The sequence below is a fragment of the Phaethon lepturus genome, unplaced genomic scaffold (assembly GCF_000687285.1).
Source record: "Phaethon lepturus isolate BGI_N335 unplaced genomic scaffold, ASM68728v1 scaffold13834, whole genome shotgun sequence".
Classification (NCBI taxonomy): Eukaryota; Metazoa; Chordata; class Aves; order Phaethontiformes; family Phaethontidae; genus Phaethon; species Phaethon lepturus.
Genome location: NW_010535618.1, coordinates 73,082 through 94,090, shown reverse-complemented (window position 1 = coordinate 94,090; position 21,009 = coordinate 73,082). Strand labels below are relative to the sequence as shown.

General features: G+C 39.9%; 1 protein-coding gene across 1 annotated transcript in view; it reads right to left on the bottom strand.

The window, feature by feature from the left end:
• The window catches only part of SPTLC3 (serine palmitoyltransferase, long chain base subunit 3), an 85,118-nt gene that overhangs the window by 26,867 nt on the left and 37,242 nt on the right, over positions 1-21,009 (bottom strand). The window contains exons 5-6 of the mRNA XM_010285903.1: positions 12,476-12,600; positions 10,278-10,371 (exon numbers count right to left, since the gene is read on the bottom strand). Of these exons, the coding sequence (XP_010284205.1) occupies positions 10,278-10,371; positions 12,476-12,600 (219 nt within the window). The remainder of the gene's footprint in view (positions 1-10,277; positions 10,372-12,475; positions 12,601-21,009) is intronic.

Sequence of the window (21,009 nt, the reverse complement as noted above, 5' to 3'; positions counted from 1 at the left end):
ATCTGGGAAACTTCTAGAAATTCTTGGCATACATTTTTTTTTAAAGGCAAAAGTGAACCACTTTGCTTAAGTACTGAGGCTAATCGCCAGCAGTTGCCTGTATGGGTTGCTGACATTCATAATGTCTCCAGGCTTCTGAATAGTGAGTTTTTGGTTGCTTTCCAACATCACCATGGGCTCATGAATAACGTGCATCGCTTCAGCAAAGGTTTGGATTGGGCTGCGTGAAGCACGTCAGGATGGCAGTAAGAGAAATCTCATCCTTCTCAAGAAGGAAAGTGAGTGAAAGATTGTTGATGAGACAGGGAGAGACAAGTGGATACAAGCACATGGCCTGAATACACTAATTTGGTGCCAAAATGCTTGGAGGACTGGCAGGACTTTGATATAAGGAGGCCTGGAACAATGTTAGAAACTGAGCTGCTTTCTCAAGGACTGCATGTGGGTAGTCTAACAAAATTCTTGAAGAAAAGTCACTGAAGTTTTGAAAAACACAGAAGAAGAAAGAAAAAACATCACAGGAATAAGGGTCAAACCAATTGTGACTCTCAATGCAGAGTTGAAATCTAACCAGCATTCTGGTTTCTCCACATGAATGAACACTCTTCAAAATGAGTTATTCTGGTACTTTTCAGAAATCTGGATCAACATTTCAAAATTTTTCAAAGAACATCTTACGGAGGCTCTAATAGCCCAAGGAACACTACAGATCAGCTCAAATTGTGGGTTGAGAAAATCAACAGCATTTTTTCATGATATAACCCCACTGTTTCAGCAACACATCCTAATGCAGTTATATTACAGAATCACAGAAACACTAGGTTGGAAAGGACCTTCAAGATCATCAAGTCCAACCATTAATCCAGCGCCACCATGTCCCCTAGACCATGTCCTGAAGCACCACATCCACACGTTTCTTGAACACTTCCAGAGATGGCGACTCCACCACCTCCCTGGGCAGCCTGTTCCAATGCCTGACCACCCTCTCAGTGAAGAAATTTTTCCTAATATCCAATCTAAACCTCCCCTGGCGCAACTTGAGGCCATTTCCTCTTGTCCTATCGCTAGTTACTTGGGAGAAGAGGCCAACACCCTCGTCGCCACAACCCCCTTTCAGGTAGTTGTATAGAGCGATAAGGTCTCCTCTCAGCCTCCTCTTCTCCAGACTAAACAACCCCAGTTCCCTCAGCCGCTCCTCATAAGACTTGTGCTCCAGACCTCTCACCAGCTTCGTTGCCCTTCTCTGGACACATATTATAACCTTCCAAAATAGTACAAGGCTAATCTGTAAAATACAACTATCCTAAGTGAAGAAAATACACCTTAGATGTATTAATATTGACCTATAGTTTGGTTTCCACCTGTCTGGAAGCAGCCCATGTGCACAGTCACTGTCCATCATGAATAACCTATCATTTGAGAGTTGGTCAGGTTATGACCTGAACCCTTCCGTCCTGATACCTCACCTCTTACCAGTACCACTTACTGATGTCGGTGAAAGAGAAATTGCTCGGAAACACCTGTGCTACACTACACCTTACCATGTAATCTCTTGACCTAGCAAGACCTTTCTATAATGTACAAAGCACAAAACATGCACGGTAAGTTGCCCCTTATTTCAATGGTGCAACCATCTGCACAGCCCAGTGAGGTCCGAGGTGGAAATGCTCTTATGAACAATGCAATGCAGACAGCACATTTTCCACTAGATGGCAATCAAGGAAATAAAAGTTCTTTGGTGCTTTAGAAGGGGAATTTATAACCCAGCTGAGCATTTGCAGCACGTGCATATTTCATAGAATAGAGCTGCTCACCTTCTCTTTTCTTTTGAGTAGATAATATTCAGAAATCCTTTTCAGTTCTGAGCATTAAAGGACTCCCCAGGATGACAGAAAGTTCACCCAGTCACTCAAAGTAGAATTCGGGCACACCCTTTTCTCCACTGAATTATTTCTCTACCGACATCATTGCCATCTAAATCTTTTTGGGACCTTTGAAACCCTCCTCTGAATCACACAGAATCTTTCATTTCACTATTCTGCTTACATATCAGTCCACATTGGTTCTAGACTTCAGGAAAGTCAGTTTGCCCAGCCCTCTGAGCTAAAAGCATGGCTTGAAGATTCAGTTGTTTTAACACACATCCACATGAAAAAAAGAATGGAAAGAGGAGAGGACAGAGAGAAGTGAAATGTATATACCTCTATTAAATAGAGTTGTTTAAAAAATAAATGGGTGTGAATAGCTCCTTTGCCCAAACTAGTGTCGAACATGAGACCACAGATAGGGAAGAACCTCTCTGAGGGAGGAACTTGCCTGACTTTACACATGACATAGTCCTGCTGGAGTACAGGCTAGGGACATGTCTGTTTGCAGGATCAGGGCCATCTCACTTAGGTTTTGACGTTTCTTTCTGAAAATCATGTATGTGTGACCCTTCTGAGGCCTGCAACAGTCAACACATAATTTTTTTTAGGTGCAAATGAATTTTACTGACCTTTTTACTCTGTGCTTGTAGTGCCTCATTTGGAAAAGGGCAATTGGGACGAAGAGAAAATCTGTTACCTTTATTCTTCCCCCAAAAGGCTGCTTCTGTTATTCAAAGTGAAGATGCAATGCTCTCTATGTGCTTGTGCTTAGACTTTGCAGAAAGTGGGATATACTGAATGCCAGGAGAAACAACAGTGTAACCCCAGGTGACTTTTGGATTTCAAATTACTGGCACATTAAACATAGTTAGACTGAAACACTGGGACATTGAGATGACGAGTTGCACAAGTCCATCTTGAATAACCAGTTATGGGGAAAACAACTGTCCTTCCTTGTTGGACCATCATCAGCCCAGGCTTTTCTGCAGTAATGGCTAGCAACCGTTCACCAGCCCAGGAGGTGGTGTTAAGAATTTCACTTGATTAGTTAGTCAAAGCACAATCAAATCTACCCTGGTCTCACTTTCCACCTTCTCCCTATGGCATGTTGACTAGATATGGAGGATAAAGTTTCCTAAGCGGGGACAGTGGATCTCTTAGGCTTTTTAGAATTTAATATAGACTTGCATAATCCTTGTTTGTGATCCTTCAGAGTTACTTCAACAGAAATACCACCACCACAAACTGCCAGTGGGTCGAAGCGAGCCTGGACCTGGGTGGACAGCTGTGTGTCATGCTGCCTCCAGTGCAGGTGAGACTCCAGGCTCCTGAGGGGCCTCTACCCTCTCCCAGGAATGCTCAGTGCCTCCTCACAGGGAGACACGGCATCTCCACCCCTCATCCTTACATTGCAATGCTGGGGATGTCATCACCATTCCTCTGCGTGGGCTGGAAATCTCCTGCATGATGTCAGCTGAATCCTTTTTAATTAAAATAAACAGGCTGCTACAACCCTTATCACATTCTTCTTTCCTTCCCCTTGTGTTTGCCACTCTTGTTTTCAGTTTCTCCCATTTCGCATTCTCATGCAAGTTTGTGCAGACTCTGTGGCTACCCGTCCCTTCTCAGCCTCCCATCCAGTCTCCTCTCCCCTGCTGCAGTGCATCTGCTGCAGCATCTGCCTCCTCCTCTCTAGTTCTCCTCCCCACTGGTACCTTATCTGGTGACTGTCCTTTCATGGGTGACTCAAGTGGCTAGCTCCAATGCCGTCCCTCCTTGCAGATCCCTAAAGCAACAAAGGGAAACCACCGCAAGGGTATTGTTGGTCTAAATAGTAACTGTAGGACTGTAGAAGGTGACTTTCATTCTAGTGAAAACTGGACTTTGAAAAGTCCCTGACTGCTGACACAGCTCTGAACAGCAAAAGCATCTTTAGAGTAATTTCCCTGAAATCACAGCTTTGAATATCTTCGTTTGGAATGGGGCGGTGGGAGTGGCGATTACTGCAGCCACAGTAACAGTCTGAGACTCCCCTCCCTGCCCCTCAATAAATATATATATCTGTGAAAGTAAAGAGCACTCTCTCAGGAAAGCTTCCTATTCTCACTTGGCAAGTCAGACGTGGCTTTCTCAAATCAGAGCGGGCAAATGCAGACACAGCATGCTAGGAGCAGGATATACCAGTCTCCTCTCTGCGGCAGCGTCTGTATGTGTCACAGGGAAATACATGCCAAACTGGATTAGGCTGCGGTCCACCTATCTGGTGCAATAATCTTGTCTCTGATAGTGGCCAGAGGCTTCAGGGAGGACAAAACCTTAGTGAGTTATGTGCCTTTAAACCTGTTCTGTAATGGCTATCACACTGCTCTCCTTTCTTAAATTCAAGGGCCACTTACACCTTTGGAAAAATAAAAGTAAAAATTAAGGAATCATCTTGTACTAAGCCACTGCAAACTCTTTGGTTTTTGCAACCAAAGAGATTTTTTGCTACTTTTCACCTGTTCACTTATCTCTTTCATTTCTCCCTATTTTATTTGCTTCCTTGCTTAAAGGCAACCACTTACAGTTTTCCACTTCCTTTTTCTCTACTTTCCTTCTTTTTTGCACTGAAAGGTGAGGGCCTTCTGCTGCCTAAAAGTTCTTTCAGTTCTTAACTGCAACTCCTCCAGGTAGCTGTGTTTTGTCTTTAAGATGTCCTCATGGCACACATATCTGAACTCCAAAGCATTAATTTGACTGAGTAGAAATGCCAGAGTTGGATTAACATAAATTCACAACTGTTGTCCAAGTGGGAAACTGTATTTTGTATGGAAACCTGAACAGCTCATACCTGCATGACACACTGCTGTCATCAACCACCTCATTTCTGACAACCCAAAAAACCCCTTACTACTTTCACAACACACTGAAAAGGTGCATAAGGAGGAGCTAGGAATGTACTACTGCGATTCCCATTTCAGATGTGGATTCAAGCACCAGATTAGAGGGCAGACTTTCATCTAACCAAGGTGCTTGGTTGTGCCTTGCAATTGTCTGCCCTCCTTGTAGTATCACTTGTTCTGATTGCGTGTTCAAGTGCCCTTGCAATGAAGAGAACTGGAATTCTTTTTTCCACATGGCCTGATTTCTGTGCGCAGTCATGACATTCCCACAGACTGCAAATCTAAACCTGAAAATGTGACTGCAACTGAATCGCTTGATGCTATATGGGGAAAATGCAGTAGAATTAGAAAGAATAAACAAATCCTGAGCCTTGTCAGCACCTTCTTATACAGGCTGATATGAACAGAATGTACTTGGATGTAGTTAGTAATACACTCATCTGTCCACTGAATGAACAAAGATAGTTTTTTACCTGATACCAGTATAAGACCCAAAACTGCTACACCTGATACCAATATAAGATCCAGAATTGCTGTGACAAAACCCTTGATAAAATCACAAGCTGATTAATGGTTAGCTATTTGGTTTTGCTTTTAGAGTTTTATTGGAAGGGTCAAGGGATTTTGGCTAATATTTAACCAAGAGAAATTTCAGAGGTTCTGAAAAAGTGCTTTGAAATATATGATATTAATAAAAGATTGTGTTAGAAATAAAAAAGAGCAGGTTATAAGTCAGTTTCTCCCTGGGCCAGGAAATAAAATTATTCAAGAGTGCAGCCTCCACAGAGCTGAAGGACCCTGTACTGGTCACTTGGGGAGGGTGGGAGAGGCTCCCTGGAGCCCAGGCCTGGTAAGGGTGACATCAGACATCTTCTGGTGCAAAACTAACCCAGGCCAGGCCACTACTGCCACAGAGGCAGGGATGTTTTAGCCTTCCACCTTCTCCCCACTGCACACTAGTTGTTGGACTGTGCTGCTGGCTGCATTTCAAGTGTGGAAATGCAGCTCTTTTCTAGCTTCCTAAACAAATCACTGCCTGGGAAATGGTAACTTGAATGGTGCCCATACCACAGCAGGGGAGACAAAAGGTAGATGCTTTATGGGCAGGTCAGGATGATTTTAGGCCACTAAAAGCACTACTACATAAATTTAGGACTGCTCAGGTCCAAAAAAAAAAAAAAAAAAAAATTAACAATCCCCTACATCCGTTCCACAGGTCAGGGGCTCCAAGGAGCTGAGTTTTGCTGCTAGCATCCACAAAAACTCACAGGTCCCTGGGACAGAAAAAGTCCCTTACAGGCCAAATACCCTGTGGCATACTGGTGTGACCTTGGCAGGGTGAAGACTAGCAGTAGTGTTAATGAGAGCCCACAGGAAGGGAATGCCCCATTCAGTAGTTTTTAGTTATAGAGCTGAAATGGAGTTTTCTCCCAAATTTCTCTCACACAGATAACCTGTAGGTGTGTGCCTGTGCATTTAATTTCTCTCAGTCCAGACCTATAAATTCCTCTCTGTTTACAAAGAAAGGATTGTTCACTGGCAGGCAGGATGCATGGCACATTCCTACGTTATAATAAAAAAGGACTTACAGGTCCACAGCACATTTTTATTCTATTATTCACTTTAAGGTTTGAAAATCTTCTCATACGCCTGTGCAATGTTTTTGTCAAAAAGCAGAAACATCCAGATGCCTTTTATTTTACTTAGGAGAAGCATAGATGTCTAACAATTTTATTCTAGAAAAGTTCTAGAAAAACTCTTCAGATTTTTTGTGAGCAGTGCAATGCCTAGGACAGCTACCCACTTATTGAAATAGAATTCGATTAACTTTTGTAAGAATAAGAATTACATTATACATAATTAAGCTAATAGGTCGAGATTACTTCTTACTAATGAAATAAGCACAGTTATTTACTTTTGAGTAATGACAAATAGATTCAATATTACAGATTATATGCTTTGAAATAAAACAACACAGTTTTACAGAATTAGCTACAGCATAGCCTTTGAAAGATGAATGTACTTTATCTGCAAGTTGCAAGTTTAAAATGGCAGGTTTTACTCTCTTTTCTGTGAAATATTTTTATCATAGAACAATGTTTCCTATAATTTGTCTTTTAAAAATGTTTTTTCCATAAGAGGGAGAAAAAAGGGAGGGGACAGAGATTTACAGTGCCAAGCTTGTCAGAAAGGAAGGTTACTAGCACACACCTGTGCGTGTTTTTTGTATAATATTCAGGAAGTAGCTGGTTCAGAAAATAGATCATTGCTTCACTAAATTGTTACATAATTATTCCTCCACATTTTGATAACCATTTATAATAACTGCAACAAACATTCACACCTCACCCTTCTCCCAGTGTCTCTACAACACATGTGCAACCGAGGAAGTCAGAGCCAAAGTAAATACGTTCTAGGCAGTTTTATCAAGGGTATTACACAGCATTTCAAAAGTGGCTGATGTAAGCAACAAGGAGCACGGAAAAAGGTTTGCTTTCTCATGCTGCATTCTAATATCAAAAGGGTAATTTCAAAATCTGCTGCTTGATTTGGATTTATTTTGATTTTCCTGCACAGAAAGCATGTCTCGGGCACTAGTGGTGGTACTGCCTGGCACCTCTTCTATTGTCTTTCGCGTAGGGCAATACTGGGTCAAACAGCATGTGTGTGTGACTTGGTACAGCTCCAAAGGAGATGCGCCAACTCATGCCAGCACACAACTTGGCTCCATACAAACAAGTAAGAATGAAATGCGCATTAAGCCCTAATTCTCTTTGGGACAGGACTGAGATTTATTCTTTGTTTCTGCACCTTGCTGGAGAATTGTTCCAGCTGCTCATCAAAGGACCCTAGCCAAGCCTTTGACACAGTAACATCCTCCGGTTGATGCCCAGGGCCAAGCTCTTTAAACGGTCATTGATTTCCTTATATGAAGTGACATACATCAATACCCTGTCCTTGGAAAGAAAAGGCAGAGGGTATTGCCTTTTTCGACTAGAATACAGAGGAGGATTTTAAAAAGTAAGACAAAACACATTACCACCTAATGCTGAAATTAATGCTTATTAAAGATCTTCAAGTGGTAACTCAAGGTGCAAAGTTTTCTGTTCATCCACAGGGTCAATACAGCATAACGAACCTTTCTTTTGTATCAAGCAGTATGACATAGATAACGGCTTAATTCCTCCGTTCATAAGCATGACAATGACAGCACTAACATACTCTGACAATTTGGGCATGTGTGTGCATGCCTGTATACAAGCTATAGGTCCACACATTACCAAGAAGGATAATCTGGGAGCATAAGTGACACAGCTCTGATCTAACAAAACAAGCACCTGCCTAACTGAAAAGAACACTCCCAACACAAGCTGGAAGTTTTGGTTATGCGTGTCCTTAATTAATTTGCTGTACTGGCTTGTATTGCACTACCCCTGACAGATCCAGAGAAGGCTGTCTACCTCTCTTTGGGTGAAACTATGCATCCTACAAAGGCAGTTCTGCCAGATTACACTTTCTACTGCTATCCTCCCTCAACACACATCCTATTTTCTCCAACGCAAAAGGCACATACATACATTTCTGCATATGTGATTTTAAAAGCTGTTGGTGATCTGTAACTCATGGGTATGATTAAGGAAATATTTGAAAGAACTAACTTTCTAAACATGGAACTAACACTGAGGGACTCAGTGAGCTGCGAGAGACAGCATGAATGTGTGAAGCTTCTTCACATGAAGTGCTCTCTAAATACAACTTAGGTCAAGACTCAAGCCCTACAAAATTGCGATAACAAAAACTGACACTCAAACTCCAAACAGTATTTGCGTAAGTTTCAACAGTTTCATTTTGAAAATGTTAAGTCTCAGAAATGGCATACAAGACTGACTTTGGCAAATCAGATCTCTCATCTAGAAAGCAGTGAGGTTTTCCAAAGCAACCTGGATGGGCTTCCACTGTTGTTTGCCAAGACCCTTAGAGGGACTGTCTACATTTTCCAGTGCTGGATTAGTGCTTTTTGGACAGGTCACTATTATTTTTAGGTTCACACATTATTCAAAAGAACATCAGCTTTAATTTATCATAAGCACAAGCACAGACTGGTTAGGTATAAGGTTCTTGGGAACAGAATGAAATACTGGGGGATGGTTAGAGACCAAATTCCTTGAAGCGAGAATGACGGCTCCAAGTGATGTCTTCACTGCTTCCTTAGCAGTTGAGAATAATACACTCCACAAGCTGGAATGGTATTTGAAATGCTGTGGGAAGCTACACAAACTAGTGGGCTGCATGCAACACAGACAGGTGGAGAGACTGAGAATATTTGGATTTGGGTAGTGAGAGGTCACCCCGCAAGATATGTTGCAAACCTAAGTTTGAATGGGATAAGGCACTGAACAAGCTAAGGAAAAGTTGAGAAAAGATTGGTATAGCAACCATGCCTAACATATCCAGATTTGTGGAAGTGAACCAAGCTGGGGTATGTTACAGGCTAATCTATGAAATAATTACTTCTGTAAAAACATTCAGGTTCAGATGATCTTTAATTCTTGAATGATCTTCAGAAATTGCTTCTTGCCCAAATTATGAATAGATATTAATTATAACAACATCTGATATTATAATTATAGTGTGCTTCTCATTCCAACAGGTCCTTAGGCCTTTTTCAGCAAATGCATAATTCATTTTTTGCTCACCTCAGGGCTGAACACAGCACTTAAAGAGAAAGGACTATATTGGCTATTAACAAAGGTGATCAGACCTCTTTTCTCATTCCTCACTACTTCTCTAGCTTCTTAACCTCTGCTGCAGTCATTGCCTGGTGGCAGCAATGGGTATGGAAAGGGGAATTGAAATAGGGAATAAGGGAAAAGAACAAGCTCCTGTCATCAAAACTAGTCACAATGTCTCTGGCAGTAATCACAGCAGCATTAACTAAATAAAAGTTAAAAACCCTGAGTATTTTAGAAGATAATTATATGATTTCAAAGTTAATGTGCGATTTCTATACTAAAAGTATACTTCAAAAAATATTTGGGATGATGTTCTTGATATAATCATCTGTGCCTTTGGTATTACCCTGGGGATTCAGGGTAACCATGTCAAAGTAATGCCACATTAATGTAACTGTGGTTGCACTGAACCTGCTAGAAACAGAGACAGGAAATATGGTGTATGTTTTTCTAAGTATGTTTGTACTATTTTGACTGTAGGGACAATAACAATAAAACCTTTATGACGGCACACTGTCATTCAGCATGTTAAAAAGACAGCAATGAGATTAAGACTCTGGATTTTGAAATTAAGGTCCAACCTGATGATCCAAATCGTCCACAACAGCAATTGTAGTATTACACTATTAATTTTTCCCCATCAGATATCACTCATAATATTGAACACTTAATCCTTCTGCCTGGACAAAAGTATTATCTGGGAACTAACAGCAAAGCAAGCATTGAAAGGAAGCATTCTTGCCTTTGAGGTGTCAACAACTCTGTCTCTAAATATTTCCAACTTCAATACTCACTATTATGCTTGAAGATTCTAATAGTAGCACCTGAAAGCCTTGCACCAAGAACGAGAGAAGTGTGGTTCAACTCATCACTTAAAATGAGGCAGCCCTGTGGAGAAGGAGTACAATAAGCATCTGCATGAATTGGGAGGCTGTTGACATGCATGCATGTCTATGTCAGCATACATGGGTGTCTATGATATAGCATTGCACCAATTAAGCTGTAAGTATTAAACATGAGCTGGATTTTCTGCCACTTTTCTAAAGGTGCCAGGACACACTGCAAAGGCAGGCAGAAACTGTGGGATCAGATTCTCAGGCATTCCCAGGTGGTGCAAAGGGGCCAAATATTTCCTCTAACTGGAAAGTAGTGAATAATCCTAGTAGAGATTGACTGTTTTACAGCAAAATCAAGTGATGTTGCTTCCTCTATCACCTGTCTACAGTCTATTTTGCGTTGCAGGGAAAATGCAGGCACCACCTCATACATAAAGACTGCACGACGGTAATGTAAGGAGCAGTAATACTGAGGCTGGACTGACATCAGCACTTTGGGCTGCAGAAATGAGATCACGACGGATCGATGCTTCATAAATACCATTTCCATTAAGATGTAAGTGGAGCCTAGGCACCAGGCAGAGTCTCTCTCAGGTAAATGCATATACAGTTCACCTGTAGTATATTTTTCATTAATTAACTCAGTTGAAAGCTCATTTTCTTTTTAGAAACTAAAATAGAAATGCAGGAGAAAACTTTGTATATTATATTAACAGCAGCCAGGATTCACAGTTGAAATTCAAGCTGGAACCCTAATTTAGCTCTGCTTTCAATTACACATCTTGTGCTATGGTTTCATTACACAAAGGGCAATACAACATCAAGTCAATACTTACTTTGGAAACACAGATTATGCCTACGTTGAGCGATACTCACACAAATCTGCCTAAAGACTGGTATGCAGAACTACAGTAAGAGTATATGCATCTTGACAAGAAAATGTAGCTGCTAGGCTTAATTATTGAGGCAAATTTAGGAATAATCGCCCCAACATAGGGAAATTACATAATATCTGTAATATATATATTATAATAGTATATAATATTAATATGTAGTAATTTCTTACAGTTATAACCTATATCATACATATAGTGATATCTTTATTTGTGCCACTTATATCTAAATATCCCACCTCTGAAAAAGACCAGCTAAGTGAGGGAAAATTATTTTATAGCTAAGCAAGGGACAAGTATCTTATGCTGTTACATATGCCTGCAATCTCAAAAATTTACCTTTGTTAATTCTCTGTATCTGTTTCCTTTGAAATTTCAGGACAACTTCTCCGGCACTGTTGCAGACTGAAGTTCATGTTCTGGCAGCTGAAGCAATTCTCCCTGCCCAACCCCTGTGTACACGTGTTTTAGAAATCTCTTGCAAAAGCTTTATTCCTCTTCAATAGCGAGTTAAGAAGTGACTTCACTGCTAGGCTGGTGCTTCAGAAGAAATCTTAATCATGCACCACACACTGAGTTCATTCCATCTCCACCAAGAGGGAAATACTGTTTCGTGCTTGCATGAACTAAAGAGAAGCTACCCACTTTCCTAGCTAGCAGCACAGTGTATCTGCTTATGTCAGGAGCTGTGATAGACAAGATGATGGATTTTCATGCCTTTGTGTTAGGTACCCCAAATTGGAGATGAAGTCCCTTCACCAAATAAGAACCCAACTTTTGTCATATGGTCACAGCTTTAGACCCGCGCTTGCTGCCAGCTTTCTTTGCACAGCTGGCTGGCGATCAGGAATGATCAATACTGTGCCTTCTCTTTTCTGAAAGTGTTGTAAAAAATATCCTAATGAACATCTTTCACCACATGCATCTAGGCAATAGCTCAGCAAGTAGCCCAAATACTTCATCTGACAACACGTGAGACATGGGATGCAACATTTGCTTACTTTTTAGGGAGAAGCAACTTTGTTAAGAGAATCTAAAAAACCATGTTACTCATCCTTAAATAGATGTTAGGTATGTGTGATAGCAACACCCAGAGCTAGAAAAAATGGAGCATAGTCATCAGCCTTATGACTCACGCATTCCTGATATCAAGCTTTGTTCCTCCATCAAGCCTTTCCACTTAATGTGTGCCCAGAATACTACAACAGTTGTTAAAACAATTAATAAACGATTGTTTTATGTGTTCCTTAAGGAAGTACTCACCTTCCCAACAAGGGCTGGAATATTCATAGAGTTAGTTGCAAAGCCCATGCCAAACACCATAGCATCTTCCACACCAAGGAACTTGGCCACAAGTTTCTCTAGTTCTACATGTTTGTCTAGGGTGCCTGCAGAAATAAGCACAGGGAACCTTAAATCTCATTAAACTGTGAAAGTTATTAATTGTAAGGACGTAAAGCATACAAAAGAACAGGCTAGAAGTGTGTCATTAAGCTATATGACATTAAGTTCTAATGAAGATTTTCCATTTGTATCTTGTGCATGTGGGATAATGGAAGAAAAAGCAAGGATGCAAACCAGCTATAACTAAAGATAACAAATACTGTTACTGTTAAGGCAGCAAAGCAGTTGCTTTGGGAAAAAGTTTCCTTTTTCCATAACAACTTTTGACATAGTTTATTCTGAAGAGTAATTTTTTGCCTTTTTCTGCCCCTGCAATGAGGACAAAAATACCTCCTTTTAACAGGAAATGTGGGACAAACATCTTGGGCATTCTTGAGTTCTCTCTGGATGTGAAAGCAAAAACTGATGACAACAAAACCATTCCATTTTTTCTCGGGTGCCTATACATGTGTACAAAATCCTTAATTATGATTTTATATGGATAAACAAACAAAAGTGTTCTCCATCTTTTTCTACTTTGGAAGGTAGACACTATGCCAGTCTCCATATGAGATCTCCATATGATGATAAGTCTCCTCTTCCCCTCAACAGTGAAACATACATGATGAGGCAACACTACGGAGCCTTCTTTATCATCACTTATCTGATATTAGTGCCTGGAGTCTCCAAATAAATAAGGTGCTCCAACTATCAGACAAAAGTAATCTCTTTCCCGCCCAACTCACAATGGAGGATGACAAAACACAAAAGGCAACAAACGAAAGAGTGGTGTTAAGAGTTTGAGATAACAAATAACTTTGAACAGTAATGAATCATCTCAACTTGCCAGCTCTCTAGTCTTTGGTTGCCTGTCTGTGCATTGCAGGTACCAAGGCAGAAGGAACTCTTACAGGATGATCTGTGGGGAAGAAAAGAGAGTGGCCTGTGGATTCTGACAGAGTATTTCCCCTATGAATAAGGCTGTAAGCAGGGAACAGAAGAGAAAAATTAGGGAAGTGAATATCCTACCTCACTTGTGCTGCACAAACTGATGTTGCAGTAATATAGGCAAAGTGAATTACAATTGATGGGAACAAGAAATCTGCGTTCACTGTGATGGACAAAGGGCAGATGAATGGAGGAAAGCAGAAGCTTGCCTAGCGTGTCTTGACAAGAATGATCAGTCAGGAAGATGATCTTACCTTCATCATGGAGGAAAGCTCATTTAAAAAAAAAAAAATGGCAGCAGTACAATTTCAGCAACAGCACTAACTCAGTTGGTTACAGTGAGGTAGTGTTTTCTTTTTTTTTTGTCATCAAATATCAAAAGAAAGAATAGCATTCATTTGGAAACAGAATGTGAAAAATACCAGGCAGGCAAGTAACTCTCCAATAGCCAGGGAGATAAGGAGCAAGGATCATGTGGCTTCTGGAAATACTGGATTACACAGACAGTAAAGAACAGTGGTGTCATGATTTTGCACAGGGCCTGCCCAAGTTCTGCTGGGTCTAAGACAACTCTGGCAGAGCTTCAAGAGTATCTCTGCACTCATCGTATCTCATTGGATGTACATTGAGCTGGGTTATCTCTCGCTCTGTGCTCTGATAAATTAGGTAACATGACCAAGAAAATTCGGCTCTGCAGAACCTCCAGTACCTGTGAGCTGACTCCACATGAAACTCTTTGAGGATGGCTAGTTTTCGCATTTGTAGATCCTGAGATAACACATGGATGGCTGCACACACAGCCACTGCTTAGTAGCCAAGCTCCATGAAATACAAAACCACATAGTGTTTCAGAGTTGAGCTCTCACCAGAGATGTGTGGGAGAATCTATGTCTTAACTTGTATGCCCAATAGGTCTCAGGGTGTATTTCTATGGTTAGTTCTGTATTTTTTGCATTTTGGGCCCAAACTTTGACCTGGTAACAACATGCATTGACAGCTAAGGGTTCCAGCACGGTCAGCTGTCCTAGTGCTCCTTGCAGATGTTCTTTCGTTGCTTGAGGGCTATCAGCGCACAAAGAGAAGATGAAGTCTGAAACGGAAGCTTGAAGCTAACCACATTATGGTCACAGCTTGAATTAGAAGCACGCAATAACATTATGTAGCTGCCTCATTTAACACTGTACGTGCATAAAAAAGCCCCAAAAGAACAGAGTTTTGAAGAAGCATTTGAAAATACAGGAAATGCTCCAGCTTTCTTAATGTTGCTACCAGCTGATAGAGCTTTCATACCACAAAGATGCTGTGGGTGTCATAAGTACAATAATGTACCTGTGTAATTTACTGATTCTCAGAAAAGGGTAATTTTAACAGAACTTCCAGTTTAATTTAGATCTGCCAGTTTTGTTTGCTTTTTTCCTTTATAAAAACACAAGGCTAAAATTTAGCCTCTTCTAGTCATGCCAAACCCTGCATGGCAATCCCTTAAGTGTCTAAATATTTGCATGTACATAGATAGCACTATACATTGGAGATATTTTAGATTTTAAACAGGCCACACAACCTTTAGTTACTCCTGATGCCTTCAGTTCCACCTGCCAGAAGATGGACCGTCCAGAGCTTAATCATGCTTTTCAAAGCATACTTTTGCAATGTGAAATACCAGGAACAAACTTGACCCTTTGATCTTAAGTTGGATCAGTTATTTATGAGAGGGTAGGCACAAAAAGGAAAATTATGTTAGTAGGAGATGACAAAGAAGGAAAATTCTTCCCATGAACTATTTACTAATTTATACCATATCCTATGAGAAAGTAGCCAAGATTATAAAATATATATACACACCAATTCTCATTTATGTGGCTATATTTCTGCTTAAGCTCCTGCTTGGAAACTGTAAATTATGGGAACTGTAGTTCTTTATCTCTTTCTCCTAAGTGAAATATGACCATTTATTTCTGTGTTTGTACAGTACTAAGTTTAAAATAAGCCCTGACCCTAAGTAAAGCTTTGAAGTGGTATAAAAGAAAGAACGGCCAAATAACTATCTTCACCTTCTTGAAATGCTGCTAGAAATTAATATTAGGCCTTAAAACCTAACAGAAGGAAGTGAAGGGCGTGGAGATACTTTTGTAGTTTAAATATCGGCACAGGTTTTCAGATCTGCTTTTTAGAAATCAGATCACAATCAAATATACAAAATCCTCAAATGAACATAAAGCCCTACAACTGAGTGCAAGCTAGGCGTTAAAAGGTAATCTCCTAACCATGCCCTCCAGAATGAATCACCCTGCAAGTGTTCTGTGCAGGTTCCATCTTGTCTTTTGGTCGAAGGCATAATCAGAGGAGAAGGATTTCAAAAGGCAGGAATCCTGTTTGTCTGCTTAAGTAGCATTAATGACATATTCGCTCCTGTTACTCACGTATATCATCTCCATAAGGAATAATGGAGAGTTAGATAAACAGAGCATTGGAACTACTAGCTGCTCATGTGACAGCCCCATCACTGCCCTGGCGCTAAGCGTAGGAGTGTTCAGGGCATGATAATCTGCCTTATCTTTAAAAAAGTGTAACGTTACTGATGTCATTATCATCTGCAATCAGCCATCAGGAAACAGTGCTAAATAATCACTTGCATATTTCTCCCTCAATAATTTTAAGTTACGTTGCTTAGAAAAGGCTGACTATAAACATAAGAATGACGGGACGGTCTCAGACAAAAGGCTTGTGAGCCTGCCTCCAACAGTTGCCAACTCCCACTCTAGCCATTAAAATATGTTGATTTGCATGGGAAGAATGGACTTCACATTCAAGTTGTCATTCTTTTCACTATATAGAGGGAATATATGCTATTTCAAATTTATTTTGATTCCCATTAGCATATTTATTAAGCTAAAAAATAACACTTTTGAGAAGAAGATTAAAATAAATAAAACATAAATAAAAGATAGTATAGAGACTTTTGAGGGGTAGTTTACATGAAATACCCTAACACTCTGAGTACTCCAGTTACTTGAATACCTGGTTTCCAGTTACTTAAATCCTCCAACATTTAAGCATTATTGTCTCAGACCCAACATTTATTCCTGGAAAACAAAACTTCCTGCTTTTTCATGTCCTTGATTGGTTTCTTGACTTATAATGAACTAGCCAAAGAAATAATAAAAAATTACTTTTTCTGCACCTGCAGGAGAGACTGCTGCTGACAAAAGCTGTTTTCAGTTAAATTACACCCATGGTCACTGTTTTGTGTTTTTTTTGTGTTACACCTGTTTTGTCAGATACAGCAGGTGCAGATCTCTCTGTATCCTCCCCGACACTTCACATAGTTAATGCAGCATCTTTTCCTCTGGTTTAGGTAAGTTTGATCTTGCCATTCTCAGATGCACTCAGAATGCTCTTACCATTTTAGGTCCTATTGTTCCTCCCAGCCTGTCCCTCTGACCAAGAAGGTCCTCATTCTACATGTCCTGCTGCTCTGAAATTTTCTGAAGGATCTTAATTATGCTTAAATTTTCGCTGCCAAGATCCTTCAGGGACTACTTCCATCCCATGTACCAGACAGAACTGAAAAGTCTTTCACCTCTAAGCAGACCATACCAGTATTTTTTGCCTTCTGCCTACCGCCTGCAAACAGTCACTTTCACACATTCATCCAAGCTCCTGCTCTTAGAAGACATTCCCCCAGCGTGTGTGATTCTTTCCTGTTGATCTCTTTTAAGTGTCTTCCTTTAATGTCTGTTTAATCTTAGCGTCCTCAGAAATACTGAAAACAGCCAGGTGACTGCTTCATTAGTTCCTTACATGCTATCCTAAGTACTGCCCAACTTTATAAAAATATGCGTATCCACACGTTCCTGACTCACATCAAATTTGTACAATGATTTTCTAGTCCACAGGTCGAATATGAATTATTGTACAGCAATGGCCATAGGCATGTAAGCAGTAATATAAATTAATATTAAACAACTAATTACATAAAGTAATGCTAAACAACTAGTATTAGATACACTGTGCCACACAAAATGACCCTTTTGCCCATAATCCTTCACCTGACAGTGACCTTCTATCGATGTCTGGGGAAGAATGAAAGGAGGACAAACATATAGATAGCAGTATTTCAGCTTCTAACTAATTGCAGCATAAGGACATCCTGAATCAGATAATGGCTTTTGTATTTCTAGTAGCTATCAATGATCTCTCCTCTGCATGTGGCCAGTGTCCCCTAGAATGCAAGGGAGTGTAAAGTTTTAGCATCTGCAGCCTTCTTTGCGATGAGTTCCTCAAGTCTGCCAGCCTCCAGTGTGAAAAGCTGCCTCCTGTATCTACCTTCTACCAGCTTCATACAATGCCCTGTAGATCTTGCAGTGGAAGAGACAATGAACAGCCAAACCCTGACCACTCTTCCACACCACAGATAATTTTGAAGATTTCTGTAATTTCCCCCTATAGGCTCTTTTTGAGCCGAGTGACAGGCATTTCTGACAGCTGAAGACAGCTAGCTCAATAGTTCTTCACCTAGAAGCTGTCTGAAGCCTTTCATGATTCTCTTGTTGCCCTTCTCTGACACTTTCCAGTTCCTCTTAAATGTTTTTGACGAGAACTGCACAGAGTACTCAAGACGATAGCAGACCACAGCTTTATGCAGTGGCATATTGAGGTTCTATGGCTGGCTTTCTGTTCGCTTCCTAATAATTAAATAGTATTTGATTTGCTTTCTGACCACTGAGCAATAAGCTAATGCTTTCACAGAACTACCACTTAAAACCCCAAGATCTTGCTCCTAAGGGATAATAGTTATCTTAGTCTTAAAAAAAGGAAAGTATTTGTCTTTCAGACTGAAAGTCCCATAAAAGCCTCAGGAGTGATTTATAATAATTATTATTTAAAAAGAGCATGGAATTAAAAATGGAGTGAAAAGCCTGACATCTTTTTACGGAGGAAAAATCTAGGAAGACCAGCTACTGTTTTTATCTGTTTCCTATGCTTTTGTGCTTAAACAGGAACGTCTGTTCAAGTTGCACGTACACTATTATTTTAGGGAAAGCATGAGCAGAGCTTCACAGTTCTCACTGAAGTCAATTTGTGAACTCTGTTTACACATAGTCTTAAGTTACTTTTCTGGGAATGTAGAATAACTGGTTTACATTTAGCAAGGTTTAGCTTCACTAAATTTCCTAAACAAAACACAGTTTTGTAAAGATACAACCAATCATATTAAAATGTCCACATTAACTTATTCTGAGAGGAAATCACCTGCAACAACATTCTGGTATGACAGCATTTTATACCCAGGCAGAAGATCACAGAGGACAGTTTTACCATCATATATTCTTTCAAACATCACTTGCATTTATTTTATTTTTTTCTTGTTTGTTTTCCCATCTCTCTGAAATCTTATCAAAGTAGTAGAATGATCCTTCTCAAAAAGAGAGACCTACGGTGGTAGATCCATCTTTGAGATGGATCTTGGTAAAACCCTGAACATGCCAGACACCTAAATGCACATAAGCAGAACAGTACTTCCAAAGTCAATTGGCTTGAAATTATAAATATGTTCAAGTGCTCTCTTGGATTAGGACCCCACAGGCAATTTATAGCCTTGGCTCCTACAGTTCACTGTATTTATACTTCAAACCACTTTAGCTCAGCCACTCAATAACAACAAAAGCTTTGAAATGCTATCTGCCCAGGAAGAAAACCATTTTGTTCTATTTTTCTAAGATGAAGATGGCAAATGATAATTAAAAAAGGTAAGACCTTTCATATAAACCCTTCCTCACCTCTTTCTTGAAAGTATATGTGTGTGTATATATGTATTTAACACTGACAGAATTTTTCAGATCTGCTCAACCATGAACCAGAAAAGAGCTGAAGCAGCACAAGAGGGTAGAGGAAAAAGAAAACAGGGTATCCACACTGCTAAGAAGCAGCTATTTTCCTTAAGTGCTTTATACAGTTCTTGGCAGTAGACAGGCTCCAACAAAGCCAGGGCCAATGAAGTAACCATTCCTCAGAGTTGCTCTGCAGAGCAACCTCGCTCTCCACTGGCTCCACAAGCAGAGGCTCTCTCTTAGCTGCCTAGGACAAAATGCTATCACTGCTCATCTACACCATTTAAGCCAGGTCTTAACACCCTGCTTTCCTATTTTAATAAGCCTTGATGTTCAAGCTGCTCTCTGAAATTCACTCCCTAAAAGACTGACACTGAGAAGTCTTGTAAAATGTTCTTTATTTGTAGCCCATTCTTGCATTGTGAATAGTCTGAATGAAGTTCATGGGACTATTTGTTGTGAAAGCAGTTAGAACAAATCTAAAACTTTGCTCAATCTGTCCAAATAACTTTGAGTACTGCACAGGAGTTCAGATGAAGAGAAAGTCCTAGAAATCGGTATATGCTGGCTCTCAAAACAGACTAAATGAAGTTAACTAGGAAGATTTTTTTATATGTGAAGACAGAATCAATCTTTTTATAATTTTTTTTTTTTGAGAATAAGTCAAAGTTATGCAAGTCTTCCATATAAAATTTCCACAAAAGATAAAGAATGAAGAACGCCAGGCATAGTCTTTGACGCACTGAAAACAACTTGAAACGTTCTCAGACAAACCAGAATCCAAGAGAAAAAGACACAGAGAAATATTCCTTCAATACCTTAGATGACTAGTAATGGTGACCACTTTCAAGCATGCAATTCAGGTTAAACAATAGATTGCAGTCACCAGATGGGTAACCTACAAAAGGAAAGTAGGGTCAATCTGTAAACCCTCTCTGAGTAGTGTCACTAACATACTTATTACTGGCAAATCAAACCATGATGACAAGATCAGAAGCAGATGACAAGGTTTGCATTATTTTTTTGTCTGGAAATGAGACTTTAAATAAAAAAAAAAAGAAATACAATATTTTTTTCCACAAGATTTCTGGAGGAAAACTGTTTGCTTTGAGAGATACAAAATGAAAATTTTTCAGGTTGCTGGATGGGAAAGTGAGGGGAAAAAAGTCTACAAAAGACTTCTTCATTCTGGGAAGCCTACCTTTTTTTTCTTTTGACAGCTCCCAAGAAAGACAAATCCTGAAGAGAAACCTCAAACCTCCCCTTGTATTTCTATGGCTCAAAATTGTTTTCTCTGACATGCAGGTTGATTGCACCATTAGGAATGCAAGGCTTTGTGTAAAAATATACAGTTGAAGATAACACTACATGCAGCCTACAAACCAAAAAAGCAGACAAATCATAAAGGACCTCTAAACCAAAAAAGTCAGATGATGCCTTCCTGAATTTCTTCTTCAGAGGCACACTAGAAATTTCTATGTTGTGCCCTTTAATCTCTCATAAAAGATTACAATATATTCTTAGAACATGGGATTGAAAAAAAAAAGTAAAAGTTCATTCTACTAATCAGAACACTGTATGTGGTAACTGATATAAATCTGTGATGCAATTAATTTTGCCCTAGAACAATTATTG